General features: G+C 45.9%; 1 protein-coding gene across 4 annotated transcripts in view; it reads right to left on the minus strand.

Moving 5' to 3' along the window:
* Positions 1–18,300, minus strand: part of LOC311235855 (membrane-associated phosphatidylinositol transfer protein 2-like) — a gene marked incomplete at its 3' end in the record, with an annotated part of 204,263 nt that overhangs the window by 42,222 nt on the left and 143,741 nt on the right. For all 4 annotated transcript variants that reach the window (XM_084323363.1, XM_084323361.1, XM_084323362.1 and 1 more), the window contains exons 8-10: positions 12,724–12,828; positions 12,563–12,627; positions 239–477 (exon numbers count right to left, since the gene is read on the minus strand). In XM_084323363.1, the coding sequence (XP_084179489.1) occupies positions 239–477; positions 12,563–12,627; positions 12,724–12,828 (409 nt within the window). The remainder of the gene's footprint in view (positions 1–238; positions 478–12,562; positions 12,628–12,723; positions 12,829–18,300) is intronic.

The raw sequence follows: 18,300 nt of genomic DNA on the forward strand, positions 1-18,300 counted from the left end.
AAACACAGTAGATGTTTTGGGGTGATGAATTACATTCATACGCGTTTAATGATTTGGTTTGACTTTACAAGTGAAAATACATAAAGGGCTCAACAGACACTGTCCTTTGGTGGTGTCCATCATGTATGTACGTGTGTATGCACGTGTATGCGTGTGTACGTGTGTGTTTGCGTGTGTACGTGTGTGTATGCATGTGTACGCGTGTGTACGTGTGTGTATGTGCGTGCCCCCCCCTTACTTGGAGACGAGGGAGAAGGCCTCGGTGCAGATGGCCGGGCAGGGCACCAGGCGGATGGCGATGCGTCCCAGCGCGGCCGGGTAGTGGACCTGCATGACGGTCTCGAAGGCGGTGCTGATGGTGTTGACGTCGGCCTGCTTGCCGCTCTGGTCTCCTCCGCCCGTGTCCAGGATGTTCCCTCCGTGCAGCACCAGGATCAGCACGTGGACCTTGGAGGGCTGCAGCTGGGAGGAGCCGTCCTGAGGGTGGAGGTGTTACAGAGGGGTGATTGGGTGGGTGGCGGACGACGCAGACGCAAGGTTGAATGTTTAAATGAGTCATTAACATTCACTGCAATTATATTTTTTTTATATATATTTTTTTTTAAAGCTTAGCACGGGATTTGATCTCCCATTAACACATCCCACGCCGGAAACGGCTTAAGATAAGATAAGATAAGATAAGATATTCCTTTATTGATCCCCTTGGGGAAATTCAGGCATCATAGCAGCATGGGGGGAGGGGTACAGGTAGTAAAACAACACAGTATACAGGTAGTAAAAGACAACACAGGCAGTGTAAACAATTTGATCAATATGGTCAATATAATTTACTATCTGACTAGCTGAGGAATATTCACATTATTCACAGTGTCACATAAGGTGCAGTATGCATGAGGTAGTGTTATAATTTACTATCTACTGAGTATACATTAATCAAAGTACCAGGGTAGTCTACTTTGTCCCCCTTGGGTTCCTATAAGTCCCAGGTCAATGTCTGGTAGCAGTCGCTGTCGCTGCCCCCTGTTGTGGGGCCTGGAGGCTGCTAGTCGCTGCCCACTGTTGTGGAGCCTGATGGCCGCTGGTATGAAGGACTGTCCGAGGCGGTTAGTTGAGTGTCGGGGGGGGATGAGTCTGTGGCTGAACGAGCTTCTCATCTTGACTAGCTCGTCGTAGAGGGGGTGGTAGGGGTTCTCCATGATGGCATCCAGCTTCCTTATCATCCCCCTCTCTACCATCACCTCAAGTCTAGGTAGCTCGACTCCCACCACGGAGCTAGCCTTCCTCACCAGCTTGTTGAGCTTGTTGGTGTCCCTTGAGTTGATGTAGCCTCCCCAGCATGCCACAGCATAGAAGAGGATGCTGGCCACAACAGACTGGTAAAAAGACTGCAGCAGTTTGTTGCACACATTGAAGGACCTGAGTCTCCTCAGGAAGAACAGCCTGCTCTGTCCCTTCCTGTAGAGGGCCTCTGTGTTGTCCGACCAGTCCAGTTTATTGTTCAGGTGTACCCCAAGGAACTTGTATGAGTCCACCATCTCCACATCCACCCCTCGGATGGAGATGGGAATCGGGGGGGGCCTCTTCTTGCCCCTCCGGAAGTCCACCACCAGCTCCTTGGTCTTACTGGTGTTGAGTTGGAGGTGGTTGCTGTCGCTCCACCCCACGAAGCTCTCCACCAGGGCTCTGTACTCCTCCTCATCATCGTCGGTGATGTAGCTTACGATGGAGGAGTCGTCTGAGAACTTCTGCAGGTGGCACCCGCTGGAGTTGCGGCAGAAGTCTGAGGTGTAGAGGGTGAAGAGGAAGGGTGACAGCACAGTTCCCTGGGGGGTGCCGGTGTTGCTCACCAGTACGTCAGACTGACTGTCCTTTAGTCTGACGTACTGTGGCCTCTCAGTGAGGTAGTCCTTGATCCAGGCCACCAAGCCGTGCTCCAGCTGCATCGCAGAGAGCTTCTCCGCTAGCAGTGACGGCTGGATGGTGTTGAAGGCGCTGGAGAAATCAAAGAACATAATCCTCACTGAGCTGCGCGGCTTCTCCAGGTGCGTGTACGCTCTGTGGAGCATGTAGATGATGGCATCCTCCACCCCGATGTTTGCCTGGTATGCAAACTGCAGGGGGTCGAGGGAGTCACGCACCAGGGGCTTGAGGTGTTGCAGGACCAGTCTCTCAAACGTCTTCATGACGTGTGACGTCAGAGCGACTGGCCTGTAGTCGTTGGGGGTGCTGGGACGTCCCTTCTTGGGCACCGGGACAATGCAGGAGGTCTTCCAGAGCTGGGGCACCCTCTCCAGCCTCAGGGAGAGGTTGAAAAGATGCTGGAGTGGTGCTGCCAGCTGCTCTGCACATACCTTGAGCACCCTGGGATTGGTGTTGTCCGGTCCTCTGGCCTTGTTTACGTTAATTCTGGAGAGCTGCCTACTGACCTGACTGGTTGTGATCGTCAGGGTTGGGGGTGGTGGGCAGTCTGCTGGTGTTGGGGGTGGGGTGCCGTTGCTGATGGGTGTGGGTGGGTGGGGGGTGGGGGGGCTGCTTTGTAGGTGTGATCTGGTGCTGGTGTCGATGGGTGGGGGGAGGGGTGTGGGGAGGCCACTCTGGTCAAAGCGGTTGAAAAACGAGTTGAACTCGTTTGCACGCTCTGGAGGGCCCTCCACAGCTGTGCCCTGCTGTTTGAAACCAGTGATCTTCCTGACCCCCGCCCACACCTCCCTGGTGTTGTTGGCCTGTAGTCTGCCCTCCAGCCTGTCCTTGTAGCTGACCTTGGCTGCCCTTAGCTCTTTTTTGAGCTCCCTTTGGACAGCCCTGGCCTGCTCAGTGTCCCCTGCCATGAAGGCCCTCTTTTTCCTGTTTAGCAGGTGTTTAATGTCCTTGCTAATCCAGGGTTTATTGTTTGAGAAGCAGCGTACCCTCTTTGTGGGTACGATGCTCTCCTCACAGAACCTGATGTAGTCTGTGATGCAGTGGGATAGTCCATCAATGTCATCACCGTGGGCCCTCTCAAACATATCCCAGTCTGTCGACCTGAAACACTCCTGTAGCTCCTCCTCGACGTCGTCAGACCACTGTGGGACAGACATGGTGGTCGGTGGCTGTCTCTTAATGAGAGGCGTGTATGTGGATACAAGCCTCACAAGGTTGTGGTCTGACTGGCCGAGGGGGGGCAGGGAAGTTGCACTGAAAGCCTCCTTCACGTTAGCATACAGGAGGTCCAGAGTTTTGTCTCCCCTGGTTTTGCAGGTGACATACTGGGTGAAGTTTGTCAGGGTCTTGTTCGACATGGTTGAAGTCCCCATTGATAAAAATAAATACATCCGGGTGTTTTGTCTGAAGCGCCGCGACGGTGGAGTGTATGACGTCACTCGCCTGCGCCGCCGCCGCGCTGGGTGGGATGTAAACAGTGAGAGCCAGGACGTGTGTTATTTCTCGCGGTAAATAGTATGGCCGCAGACTCAGTGCCAATAGTTCAATGTCGGGGGAACAGATACGTTCCTTAATGGTGATGTGCCCCGGGTGGCACCATTTGGAGTTAACAAAGACAACAAGCCCTCCGCCTCTCCGCTTGCCGCTCTGTTTACTCCGGTCGGCGCGCACCACCGTGAAGCCCTCCTGTTCTATTGCACTGTCCGGGATGTTCTCGTTCAGCCAGGATTCGGTGAAGCACAGTAGGCTTGCCTCCTTGTACTCACGCTGGTTGATCATCAGGGCTGAGAGCTCGTCGGTCTTGTTGGCCAGCGATCGCACGTTCCCCATGACGACAGCGGGCAGGTAAGGCTTGAATCTCCTGCTGTCCTTTATCCTGTCCTTCACGCTCGTGCCAGCTCGATTTCCCCGTCTGCGAATCCTTATTTCGGCTGGTAGATTCCTCGGTGGTTCTGCAACTCTGTTTCGAAAGCAGAGGAGAGCCTCCCTCGGGTAAACCAGCCCGCCGTTGTTGCTGTTGTTGTTGTTGTTGTCCTACCGCGGGTAAACCAGCCCGCCGCCGGTGTCCATTGTTCAGAGCTGTGCTCGACCGAACTTGCCTAACTCAGCTAACTTCACAGAAGTTGTTACAAATGCCTTAACTTGGTCTAAAGCAACACACAGTCACTTATACACCTATTAAGTAAGTATAATCACAAAAAGAATAAGTAAGAAAGTAGTAAACGGGATAAGAAGTGAAGGGGGTGGGAGCTGCTATGAAAAGGCTGCCACTCTCCTCGGCGCCACTAGATCAGGCTTACGACGTGTTTCAAGTTCATGCGAATTCTGCCAATCCACGGCGTACGACGTTATTGAGATCATATTTCTGTTATTCATAATTCCCTCACGGAGCCTCGTCTGATGCAGTGGGAGCATGCACAACTCTGCAATGCTTCAATACTGCCGCCTGGTGGATGATCGGCGAGTTGCCAAACCGGAAATGGACAAGTCAATTTCGGTGCGTCTGGGAAATGCGTCCGGCACTCGCATATTGTTGCGGGACTGTATACACACGCCCGTGTGTAGCGATCACTGCCATAATGCAATAATCGATACGATTTGGCCGTTTATTATGATTATAAAACCGGAAATGGATTTAGGAGATCGCCGTCAAATAAGTGTGATCTTTTTCCTCCAGTCTCATCGTCGAACGGTAAGAGGACACTGACGTCATTTTCAGCGCGTTTGTTTATTATTATCCATGCAAACTGCTCTGATCAATATATCACCCATACTACATAAAGCATTTACCGACGATCACGGAATTATAAACGACCCCCCCCCCCCCGTTCATCCGCGCATGATCAGTCATAACGTTTAGGATCATGTACAGTTGAAATTTTTAATATAGCGTGTATCGCCAACAAACGGCATTTGATAATCTATATATGCGTTTATGCCTATATCTCACGTTCTAGGAATTACTGCAGAAAACGATAAAAACATATTTATATTCTAGACGGTATTTTCGTATGAATCTATGAATGAAAAAGTAAAACGTTCCTACATCCTGAACGATAGATAATCGATGTTGAATGGGCCATAGTAATGTCAATTTAGCAATACAATTTAAAAAGTTATAGCCCTGCAAAGAAGGTGAACATCTCCATAGGCTTACAGTGCTGGCAGAGAGTGGTATAAGATGCTCAAATTGCGTGGCAGGGAATGTGTTAAGCCTCATTGTACTTCAATATATGTTGTGATCTTGACATTAGGCTCGCCCCCTCGATAGATGCCTTCAAATCGAGGCTCAAAACCCACTTCTACCTACTAGCCTTTCCCGTTCACTGACTCATGCCCTGTTTTTCTATGTGTTTGCCTGTGTGCCCTCCCATAAAACGGAGTGTGATTGTTGTCTATATGTATCTTGTGTATTTACCCTCTGTACAGCACTTTGGTTGACACGCGTCATGTGAAATGTGCTTTATAAATAAATTTGATTGATTGATTGATTGATTGACAAGACACATTACTGCACTGGCAGATAGTTTGGCTTGTTTCAGGATAATGTAACTAGTCTTAAGAAATGTTCGCCAAACAAGGAAAGAATATCTTGAAACAGGAAACAAATTTTGAGACGATTTTACTTGTTCGGAGATAATATCTTGAGATAAGCATGTGACGCTTAATACAAGATCAAGTCCCTTGCTAAGTTTTTCTTTTTTTGCAGTGTTCAACCATAAAACCATGCTCTGTATATTTATCAGAAAGAGCACTGATAACATGCTTCCGACATGACAGAAATCACACCACGGTACTCAAGCCTCTAACCTGGCCCTGACCAGACTCAAGCCTCTAACCTGGCCCTGACCAGACTCAAGCCTCTAACCTGGGCCCTCATTTATCAACGTGACGTACGCACAGATATGTGCGTAACCCATGCGTACGATCATTTCTAAGCAAAGTGTGGGATTTATCAATTTGAACTTGTGCTTGACTTTGTGCGTATATTTAAGCACAGGTCGGACCATGCGTAGTTGGCGCCCGGTGGTAGAATATTTGTACAACGCGGAAATAAGCACTGACTGCGCTCCGCGTAACTCAACTCGTTATTATTTTGCGCATATATTGCAGAAATACGGGAACGTTTTGATTATATTTAAAAGGCTTTGCCATTGTTAAACGTAATAAGTGGAACCCCGAAGCTATAAGCAGAATACAAGTCATATGAACACCCACGATATAAACGCATTGCAACGAGAACAGACAGAAGTTATTTGTTGAGTGTATGTGTATACAAAACCCTTGCAATAAATGTGTCTTAAATGAATGAAAAGCATACATGCTCTGGACACAGAGCATATATCGTGTGGGTGATATCATGACTTGTATTCTGTGTCAAAGCCTAAATCAAAACGTCCCCGTATTTCTGCAATCTATGCGCAAAATAATAACGAGTTGAGTTCTAACAAAGAACGTATTACATGCTGGTAGGCTGATAGAGTAAACTATGATATGAATATGAATATGATATGATATAAAGGTATACTGGTCCGTCCGCGAGGATATCGAGGACTCGAGTTGGGGGACCCTGATGTAAACAAGACAAAAGTCTTTCTCTGGTCTGCAACCCCTTAACAATTGTGTGTATTGAGCCGTACTGTATTGTACCCATTCTGCAATCTGTTAAATAAAGTTTTCATTCATTCATTCATTCAGCCATTAAATGCAATTTGAGAATATAGGCTAAAGCGACGGCCTATAGCCTATACCCAGATTCGGCTCAAACAAGGGACTAAACACGTTTCGCAATTATGCCACATCAATGTGGAACGCCCTACCCAAAGCTGTAAAGGAATGTGAATCACTACCCACTTTCAAAAACACTCTCAAAAAACACCTAAGGGAGACTGCAACTCGAAACTGGCCCCTGTAAATGTCCGAACACAACCCCCTCCAATGTACAGTAAATGACCAAGTATGGTCTTGTCAATATTCCAATGTACAGTTTTGTTTGTACAGTTGTACAGTGTCCCCCACCCACCCCTCCTACCCAACCTCCCCCCCCCCCCCCCACTCCTACCCAACCCCCCCACCCACCCAACCACCTCCAATGTACAGTCCCCCCCCACCCCCACCCCCCCCCACCTACCCAATCCAATGTACAGTTTCTACGTCAAATGTATATACTCTTTTTCTGGACTCTTTTTGTATCACAAACAGTACTGTAATTGCAAATCTGGTATGTCATAAATGTATAGATGTAGCAGTACTGTCTATCTGTATGTCATGTATGTCATATATGTTACGATGAATTGAAAATGGGGGACCCTGATGTAAACAAGACGAAAGTCTTTCTCTGGTCTGCATCCCCTTAACAATTGTATGTATTGAGCTGTACTGTACTCATTCTGCAATCTGTTAATAAAGTTTTCAATCAATCAATCAATCAATCAATCAATACATATTATTTAATGTTTTCATAAGCGTAAAGATAGAACAGCTAGATTAATGATCAAGTTAGTTTACTGTATGCAGGCTTCGCAGGGCTGTGTGTTATTATATGCGCAAGTTACTGTTGCAAAATGTAGGCTATGGGCTGGCTGCTATTATATGTACTTCATATAGGCTGCCTAATACCAACAACAAAATAGATTGTATCATATGCCTCTACACACATTATATTATACACATCATATTATATCTTGGTTCGGCAGCGCCTCTGTGAACAATCTCTCAGAGTTTGCTCCATCAGTAATCAGTAATGTGAACGGGATTCCACTTGGTCAATGTACAGATAATCTGCGATGCGCATTTTGGCTGATAATGTGCCGGTGGCCGGAGTCTCATTCATATTCACTTAAAGCCCAACCTCCAGGTTAAACCCTACTGATCAATTATGGGTAGTTTACATCATTGGTATATAATTTCATTATTTATTTTTTTCCATTTGACACCGGAAATGCCACTCTGAAAGAGTTAAAAAGGTCCATGCACGAATAACATGCACGCGCGAATCAAAAAAGCTTATCAAACGCCGACGTCACTACAGGTGCATATTAATGAGCCGAATCTAAAAGCTTATCAGACGCTAGCACGGCCGTGACGTCACTTCAGGAAATGCCTTGCCCGTCCGGGTCATAGTACTAGATCAATGGTGGCCCACTCGGTGCATCACAGTCAGTTAGCCTATAGCCTCCGCTGTTAATAGGCAATAGGCGTCCCGGCTACAGTCGGGACCACTACACTGACGTTAGCCTATGGTTCTCTCCTCTTTGTGTGCCCCCATCCTCGCGGGTGTCCTGCGGAGGAGCTTGTGGACGCGACAACAGCGGCGGCCGTTGTTAGCTCATAGCTATCGTGTACCACTAGCCTTTACGGGCTCGAGCACCCTACAGGCTGCCACCATTGTCGCGTCCATGGGCCCCCCGGCAGGGTACCCGTGGGGACGGGGTGTACAGAGAGGAGAGAACCATTTTGGGTCGGCCGTTCATGCCGGCCAGCGAGCCGGATGTCGGGATATGTTGTTAGCACAATAGCTACTAAGCTAAGCTATGTTAGCTACTAACGTTATAAACACAATATGTGTACAACGACACAATGATTTACATTATTACAAATATGGTAACGTGGTTGTGGCTTTAGAGATGGGTGGCTATAATCACGGAGCAATAGTGTTAGGTGAAACAGATACATTTTCATTCGGCTAGTAGTAGCAAGCATATATCTATGGTAGCAAGGCTCTCTGCCTGCAGTGCCTGCCACTAGCTGTGTGTGACTCTCAGCGCCCCCTGGTGAGCCCCCTGGTGCCCTGCACCTGTTGTGACGAAATAATTTCGATTACACACGCACGTTATGAACCATTGATTAAAATATCCACGTGCGTGGTGATTGTGTTGGGCAGACAAAATGTTTGATAAAAACGCTAAAACTGGGTCAATTTCAATACTTTTTTTTCCTTCTTCATGAAACTCATCGTTGGCCTAGTCCACATTGTTTATTGAACAAAAATACAACGTGAAGGTTGGCCTTTAAATGCAGATCATAGTTATCCACTGAAGCCATATGACTCTGACCAGAACGGGCTCATGACGAGCGCACATAATAGGCATTAGAGCGCAGAGTTGTCTGTGAACTTGGCAACTTCATTGGATTTATTTATTCTCTAAAAATATCTATAATCATACGATTAAATATTGTTTAAAATAAAACGCTAAATACTATTATTCTGTGTGTCATGTTTCCAAATAAGATTGTTCACAACGGGAAATGCTGTATACGTTCAATTTGTTGGTTGGACCTCTGTGATCAATCTCGCTCTCAGTGAAGTCTCTCAGAGTTCGCTCGGGTTAGTCCACTTTTCCACATTTCATGGGGGTGTTCCATTACCGTATATGGTTAATCGGGGCGGTTCTGGTATGCAAATACTTAAAACAGTGCACGAGCTCAAACGTAGGATCAAAGTCATATTTATCAAGACAGGTGTGCGTAGGACCCGTGTACGCACGTGTGATAAGTCCAGTTTTTTTGTGCGTGCACACATTCTAAATTCTGTGCTTACGTATGAAAATAGAATACTTTCTGAGAAAAATTGATAAATGAGGGCCCTGGTCTCTAACCTGGCCCTGATCAGACTCAAGCCTCTAGCCTGGCCCTGATCAGACTCAAGCCTCTAGCCTGGCCCTGATCAGACTCAAGCCTCTGACCTGGCCCTGACCAGACTCAAGCCTCTAACCTGGCCCTGACCAGACTCAAGCCTCTGACCTGGCCCTGACCAGACTCAAGCCTCTAACCTGGCCCTGACCAGTCTCAAGCCTCTGACCTGGCCCTGATCAGACTCAAGCCTCTGACCTGGCCCTGACCACACTCAAGCCTCTAACCTGGCCCTGACCAGACTCAAGCCTCTGACCTGGCCCTGACCACACTCAAGCCTCTAACCTGGCCCTGACCACACTCAAGCCTCTGACCTGGCCCTGACCACACTCAAGCCTCTAACCTGGCCCTGACCACACTCAAGCCTCTAACCTGGCCCTGACCACACTCAAGCCTCTAGCTGCCCTGGCCCTGACCACACTCAAGCCTCTAGCCTGGCCCTGACCACACTCAAGCCTCTAGCCTGGCCCTGACCAGACTCAAGCCTCTAACCTGGTCTCTAACCTGGCCCCGATCAGACTCAAGCCTCTAACCTGGCCCTGACCACACTCAAGCCTCTAACCTGGCCCTGACCACACTCAAGCCTCTAACCTGGCCCTGACCACACTCAAGCCTCTAGCTGCCCTGGCCCTGACCACACTCAAGCCTCTAGCCTGGCCCTGACCACACTCAAGCCTCTAGCCTGGCCCTGACCAGACTCAAGCCTCTAACCTGGCCCTGACCACACTCAAGCCTCTAACCTGGCCCTGACCAGACACTCTCTCACTGATGAAGACACAAGTAAAGGTGACTGGTGGGGTTCGTTGTTGTAGCTGACAGAAGGGGACTTTCATTAATGTAGTCAGCAAACATCATTCTGATTGGATAACCAGTCTTTTATTAGAGCAATTATGTAAAAGCTCTTGTTTCTGTTGTGTCTCTTGAACTCCGTTCAGCTAGTTGACAAGTTTCTGTCAAGTATCTGCAAACCAATCAATCACTATACTCAAGGTTTCAAGCGCAGACATATTGTTACAAACAGTGGCCAGAATTCTAGCTTGCTAGACCAACACTCTGCAGCTCAATAGTCAATCGAGCCTCTTTGCCATTGTTTTCCAGTCAGTCGTCTGTACCAAATTGACCTATCTCAAACCCCACCCTCCTTTCTTCATCCTCCAATCACAACGGTTGCAGAGGGAACACTTCTACTGGCGTTTGTGTGTCCCGACTTCCTCCACAGAGTGCGTCTATCTCTTCAAAAAAGGAGATCACACGAGCAAGTGTTTCTTTGCAACCACTGTGATGCAATAGCTGCAGAGATCATCAGCAAGTCTAGTCTTCCCAGCATGCAATGTTCAGCCTTCCTTTTCACACTCGGAGAGCAGCAGAGCACGATAAATGAAAAAAAAATAAAAACACAGAGCACAGAGAGCCGCTGGCCGACGACAGGCCAACCGTTCGATGGATAGCAAACACCTGCGACACGTCAACAACAAGCTCCCGGAGGACTAATCAATACATTGTCATACTCACATTAAATACGGGAACACAATGTGCAGTTCTGCCATCTTTTACCCACAACTCCACATTGTCACAGGGCCACTGTACACTCCACGTCACAGCTACAAGTATGGGGGGGGGTGTTCACACAGGGTGGTGAGGTTTGAGGAGCAGAGTAGGGCGGGGCTGGGGTAAGGGCAGGGCAATTAGTGTTAGGGTCTGTTAACGGGGGGGGGGGGGGGTCTCTGCGGAACTACTGTAGCACACAGTGCAGGGGGCCGGGGTGTTTACTTACTGACTCGTGCCTGGTTACGGTGATGGTGGGAATGGTAGAGCTACCGGCTTGGGCTTTAACTGTGCCACGCATCTGAATACAAGGAGGACAGAGAGGCTGAAGGGAGAGAAGCCTTCGTCCAGTTCCCCCAACCCTAAAGCCTGACTCAGCGTATACAAACGTTTAACACAACCCTAAAGCCTGACGCAGCGTATACAAACGTTTAACACAACCCTAAAGCCTGACGCAGCGTATACAAACGTTTAACACAACCCTATAGCCTGACTCAGCGTATACAAACGTTTAACACAACCCTATAGCCTGACTCAGCGTGTATAAATGTTTAACACAACCCTATAGCCTGACTCAGCATATACAAACGTTTAACACAGCCCTATAGCCTGACTCAGCGTATACAAACGTTTAACACAGCCCTATAGCCTGACTCAGCGTATACAAACGTTTAACACAGCCCTATAGCCTGACTCAGCGTATACAAACGTTTAACACAGCCCTATAGCCTGACTCAGCGTATACAAACGTTTAACACAGCCCTATAGCCTGACTCAGCGTATACAAACGTTTAACACAGCCCTATAGCCTGACTCAGCGTATACAAACGTTTAACACAGCCCTATAGCCTGACTCAGCGTATATAAACCTTTAACACAGCCCTATAGCCTGACTCAGCGTATATAAACCTTTAACACAGCCCTATAGCCTGACTCAGCATATACAAACGTTTAACACAGCCCTATAGCCTGACTCAGCGTATATAAACCTTTAACACAGCCCTATAGCCTGACTCAGCGTATATAAACCTTTAACACAGCCCTATAGCCTGACTCAGCGTATACAAACGTTTAACACAGCCCTATAGCCTGACGCAGCGTGTATAAATGTTTAACACAACCCTATAGCCTGACTCAGCATATATAAATGTTTAACACAACCCTATAGCCCGACTCAGCGTATATAAATGCTTAACAAACACAACCCTATAGCCCGACACAGCGTATATAAATGTTTAACACAACCCTATAGCCTGACGCAGTGTATAAATGTTTAACACAAGCTGTTCTGGATCCTGGAAAGCTCCCAGGGTCCATGTACAGTGGTCTGCAGAGGGTTCTTCGAGGCGGATTTCTTCGGAGACACTGTGCAACATCATACAAGAATTAGGTTTGGCAGAAAACCAGTAAAGCCAGTTACTGTAGCCTGTTAAGTAACCACTCAGATAAAAGGAAAGGTACCTACCTCATCTAGTCTGTCCTCGCTGGTCCCCCGTTCGAAGTCAACCGCCATGTCTTTAAACAGCTCACCTGGAGACACAAACCCAAACGGAGGACATGAAGGACAAGGCTTGAGGATACAGGGTGACGTTCCTTCATGCAGCCGCCTCGCGTTGTGTTCCATACCGGAAGTCTCCTCCGCGTCTCCGGCCTGGATCTTGTCCATGAGGTCGTTGGAGTTCCACTTGGCGATCTCCTTGGGGAAGACCTCCTCGTTGTCCGACAAGTCCTCTGGGAGACGGGCGGGAGGAGGGGGGGACACAGAATACAGGCACAGTCAAGATCCTTTCAAAGTTCATCATTCAAATATTACTGTATTCCTTCCTGCACATACTGTATAGTGTACTGTATACGAACTGGGTTTTCGGGAAGCGGTCGTTTTGCAACTGTAAACTTTCAAAATGATGAATTCAAATAGCAAAATAGTTCAGAGTAATATGAAGATCCAGTTAGTAACTGCATCCATTGAGAAGAACATTTATAAATACAAAGTTGCTCAACTGAAAATCACAAGTGATCTAGCTGTATATGAAACTTGAGATCACAGCAGTACATGTGTGTTTCTGCTACATTTATCCAACTAATTATAGCAAGTAATAGTAAGTCAGGTCAATATTCTGTCTGTTTTACAATAGCTTGTTCAGTGATACAACAGAACAGATCTGCACATCTCAGTCTAAGTATCTAAAGAGCTGAATCATTAAGTGGGTAGGCAGTAATTACTTTCTAGCTTGTGTGATATTGTAGCTGCTGTGACCGGCTATTGTCGGTTATGTTAGCATTGTCTTTTGCCAGATCTCAATCAGTATGTATGGCAGACAGAAGTAGACAAGCTGCTATGGAACAATATTCATCATCAAGCTTTTCTCACAGCTCCGATAGCAGATACAACTATATGGAGATGGGGGGGGTAAGATGAATATTTCTTTTTTTGATCCACTTTTTCTCCTTATTTTCTATTTTTCTCCCATCCCAACGTTTCCAATTCTCCCCTCCCCTGTCTTGAACGTTGCTCGCATATGCCTCCCACTGGTCGGCTGTAGGGAGGAGAGAAGCCTTGCATCACATGTCCCCTCCGGTACACGAGGAGGCAGCCTGTCACATCTTTTCACCTGCCAGCGCGGACTCTCATTGGCGAGGTGTAACGTGTGGGAGGCTCACACTACCCCCGCCATTTCCTGTCTCTGCTGTGCAGGCGTCCCCCAACCGACCTGTAGGAGTCACTGTCCACAATGTCCAGATTACCACCCCATAGACTTCCACCCGCTAACTCTGCCAATGAGTTAGTATGACAGCCGGCCCAAGCCGGAGGCAATGCTGACACCCAGATTCGAGACCGGAGTCTCTTGCATTGGTGACGAGCGCAATCTCCGCTGCGCCACCCAGCCGCCCTGTAAGATGAATATTTAATAATTGGTTGGTTATTGTTTTTTTCCAGAAACAAATAAAGGTTAACCTTCTGTAGTGTGGTAGTGAAAGGGTTAAAGTGTGTCAAATGGATATACCGCACAATTTAATAAGTCCATCAGATTTGTCACAAAAAGAGAATCACGTTCCAAACCGCTTCCCAACACAGTAAACTATAGAACCTAAATATGAATTTTGAAAGACGTGGTTTGTGTCCCTATTGACTTATTCTAGCAATGCTAACAAATGGGGGAAAAAATGTGTTCCCAATATCTCTAAAACAACATCACTGGTGTCAGTGCTTTACAGACGGCCTGAAATTACTCAATTGAAGGTTAAATCAAACAGGCTACTTAAAATGGGCGGAGTTTCCCTTTAAATAACACACCCAAGAGAAATTACTGTCAGTCTTTACTGTATTATTTACGGTTTTAAACACTTTGAACAGTAATTCAGAACTGTTCTGTAAAGAAGAAGAAGTCTTTATTAGTCATGCAGATTTAACACACACACACAGGAACACAGGATGAGCGACCCACAGGAACACACACATGCACTGAGTCGCTGATGAAATGTTCTCTGCACTTCACAGAGACCCCTACACTTAAAGCGGAGCACTGCACTATTGCATTATTTTACTCTGTCTATTCTATTTTACTCTTTTATTGCTGTTTATTTTTTAAATTGTCTATATTATGTGTATCAGTGATAATCAAACAATAAGTGATAATAAACAAAAGCCTTCAAGGTCCCTGGAACTTTATTAGATTATATCGTGAATACATTTATGTACTACTGGACCTTTGTAATACTCTGCAACCCCCCTCACCCCCCTTATTTTGTTTTGTGTTGGTCTTGTCATGTTGGTTAGGTATTGTGAAGAAAAAAAAATACTTTAATAAAAAAAAGAGGCCTATCATATTAGATCCTAATATGAAAAATGATGTGATTTAATGTTCTGTCTTACCTTGACTTTGTATATTTTGATGCTTGTTTTATACTTATTTCATGTCTGCACTTTATGCATTGCACTTGATCTACCAATTTTGTGCAAATTATTTTTGGCTAATTTCTTTAGTATTTTGTTTTTTTACTGCCGTGAAGCACTTTGAGCTGCAATTCTTGTATGAAAGGTGCTATACAAATAGTTTATTATTATTATCATCATCAGGCACCAATAAACTATAACCCTTCCTGTTCCTGCTACGATCTGCTCCATTTGAAAGCTTTAGGAAAGAAAATGTTTAGGTTTCCAAGAAGTCAATCCTAGGTGTCATTGTTTCTGAGAAACGGTCCCATCTCAAACCCCGCCCCTTTTTTCCTATTGATCCTCCAATCACAACCTGCCTCCTGTCTGCGTTTGTTTTCCTCGACATCTCACGCCGTGTGATCTACCACTGAAAGCAGTAGTAAGAATACACTCAGTGGCCGTTTATTAGGTACACCTGTACACACCTCCTAAACGTGAAGTGTGGCCACTTTATTAGGTGTACGGGTGCAGCTAATAAAGAGGCCACTGATTATACAGCTGTTTGAAAGGATTTATATCTGAATGTCCTACGTAGGGCTGCATCCTCATAGTCAAATAATCTGTTTGGTCTTCCGTTTATTTTTATGCTTTTTCCTTCATGCTGAATGGTAAGCACTAGGCCTATATTTAAAGAGCATATTGCAGGTTCAATTTTTTAAAGAAATATATACTTAACCTTGTTTGAAAATTACCATTTGATAAGTGAATGTAGAATTTCATAATTTTTACAAGACATAGGGGCACAAATTCAGAGAGAGAGTAGTGGCCGTTGCGCAAAGCTCCTAAAACAACCTTTTTTTCAACCTTGCGTCATATTACATAAGAGAAGGGGCTGTTAGCTCTGCGTCATTGTATGTAAAGTTGTACAGACATGTCAATGAAATTAACTAATCGATTAGTTGACAAACCCTGCGACTATTAGTAGACTAAGAATCAGTTGAAGATGGCCCGATTACGAGGGGGCTTGATTGGTGATAAACAGGATAGGCTTCCCTTAAAAGAACATGCCAACATTTTGGGAAATTAGCTTATCGTCTTCTCCAGGGAGAGAGAAGAAGATAGATACCAGTTTCCTCTCTGTGCGTTCAGTACAAAGCTATCTGGCTGCACGTTAGCCTAGCTTAGCACAATGAATGGAAGCAGACATGGCCGGTTAGCCTAGGCATTGTCCAACTAACACCTCTCCCGAAGGCTAACCGACCATGTCCGCTTCCATTCATTGTGCTAAGCTAGGCTAACGTGCAGCCAGATAGCTTTCTACTGAACGCATAGAGAGGAAACTGGTATCTATCTTCTTGTCTCTCTCTGGAGAAGACAGTGAGCTAATTTCCCAAAATGTTGGCGTGTTCTTTTAACTAATATTCTGAACTTCAAATAGTTTTGTGCCACAGAAGGCCAGTGTGAATACTAGACAACAGTGGCAGGCAAAATTCACTTGAGCCTCTCGACGGCTTTATGTTGCAGAAAACTATTAGTGCCCAAACCCATCACGCCTTTTTACCAAACAACAGCTTCATAGACGCCACTCTGTTCAATTAATTTCCAACTAACAAGTTCAGTTGAAATTCTCTCACCATATTGGCAGCTTTTTTTCTTAAGACTCAATGTGTTATGTTAGAAAAAAAAAAATCCTACATGAAACGGCTCACAACAAGGTCTGTGGATTATCTTGAGTAACCGGGTCATGAATTCTGGAAAGAGACATTGCTTTCTTTTGCTGTAATTTGTCTGTTCTGCTTCATGTATTGCATACATTTTATTTGGTTGTTTTGTAAATGGCTGCTTTTTTATATAGTGCTTTTATCCAAAGCGCTTTACAATTTGTTCCTCACATTTCACCCATTCACTCACACATTCACACACCGACGGCGGAGGCAACCATGCAAGGTGCCAACCTGCTCATCGGGAGCAATTAGGTGTTAAGTGTCTTGCTCAAGGACACATCGACACACTGCCCGGGAGGAGCGGGAATCGAACCAGGAACCTCCGGATTGCCAGACGGGTGCTCTACCTCCCGAGCCACTGTCGCACTGTTTTAATTATTTCCCTGACCTCTGTGATGTAGCTATGCATCATCTGTCTCTTTTCTATTTCTATTTTCTTTATTCTTTTTTTGTCCCCTTTCCCTGTTACCCTGAGGCCCCTTTGTCTTCTCGCCAGGCTGTCATTGTAAATAAGAATTTGTTCTCAATTGACCTGGTTAAATAAAGGTTAAACAAATAAATAAATAAAATACATTTAGAGTTTTTCAAATGTATTTTTGGCGCTTTGAGCGCCACAAGCCGAGTGCCCTTCAGCTCCATTGTACTGAAGTAAAGACGGATATCTTTACGGTAGATATCTCCACAACTATCTGGATGGATAGCACTCCGGGTAAGGGGGGAAATATGTTTTTTTATTTGTATCTTAGGTGAATGACCCTTTAAAATACTAGTTAAAGGAACACGCCAACATTTTGGGAAATTAGCTTACCGTCTTCTCCAGAGAGAGACAAGAAGATAGATACCAGTTTCCTCTCTGTGCGTTCAGGAGAAAGCTATCTGGCTGCACATTAGCCTAGCTTAGCACAATGAATGGAAAGGGACATGGCCGGTTAGCCTAGGCATTGTCCAACTAACACCTCTTCCGAAGGCTAACCGGCCATGTCCGCTTCCATTCATTGTGCTAAGCTAGGCTAACATGTTATATAGGAGTACTCACATGTACTATACCTCACTGTGTTCATATTTGCTTTATGTTACATGTGTCAGCTTCATTTATTTGTGTAATGATAGGGAAATCTACCAACACACTCTCTTGCCCACCGCATGTATATATTCCCTCCCCGCCGTAGGTATATTTCTCTCTCACCCACCCACCCCCTCCTAATGTACAGTCCCCTCCCCATCATATGTATATACTCTGTCATGTATGTTGTGTATGTCATAAATGTCTATATGAATTGAAAATGGGGGACCCTGATGGAAACAAGACAAACGTCTTTCTCAGGTCTGCATCCCCTTAACAATTGTATGTATTGAGCTGTACTGTATTGTACCCATTCTGCAATCTGTTAAATAAAGTTTTCATTCATTCATTCTCTCTCTGTATCTCTCCCTCCCTGTCTAATTCTCTGTCTCTGTCTATTTCCCTGTCTCTGCAACTAATTCTCTCTCTCTCTGTCTATCTCTCTCAGTCTATCTCCCTGTCTCTGCATCTAATTCTCTCTTTTTCTCTCTCTCTCTCTAACACACACACATGCACAATCACAGGCACATAGCCTTCAC

The sequence above is a fragment of the Notolepis coatsorum genome, assembly GCF_963971535.1.
Source record: "Notolepis coatsorum genome assembly, chromosome: 10".
NCBI lineage: Eukaryota > Metazoa > Chordata > Actinopteri > Aulopiformes > Paralepididae > Notolepis > Notolepis coatsorum.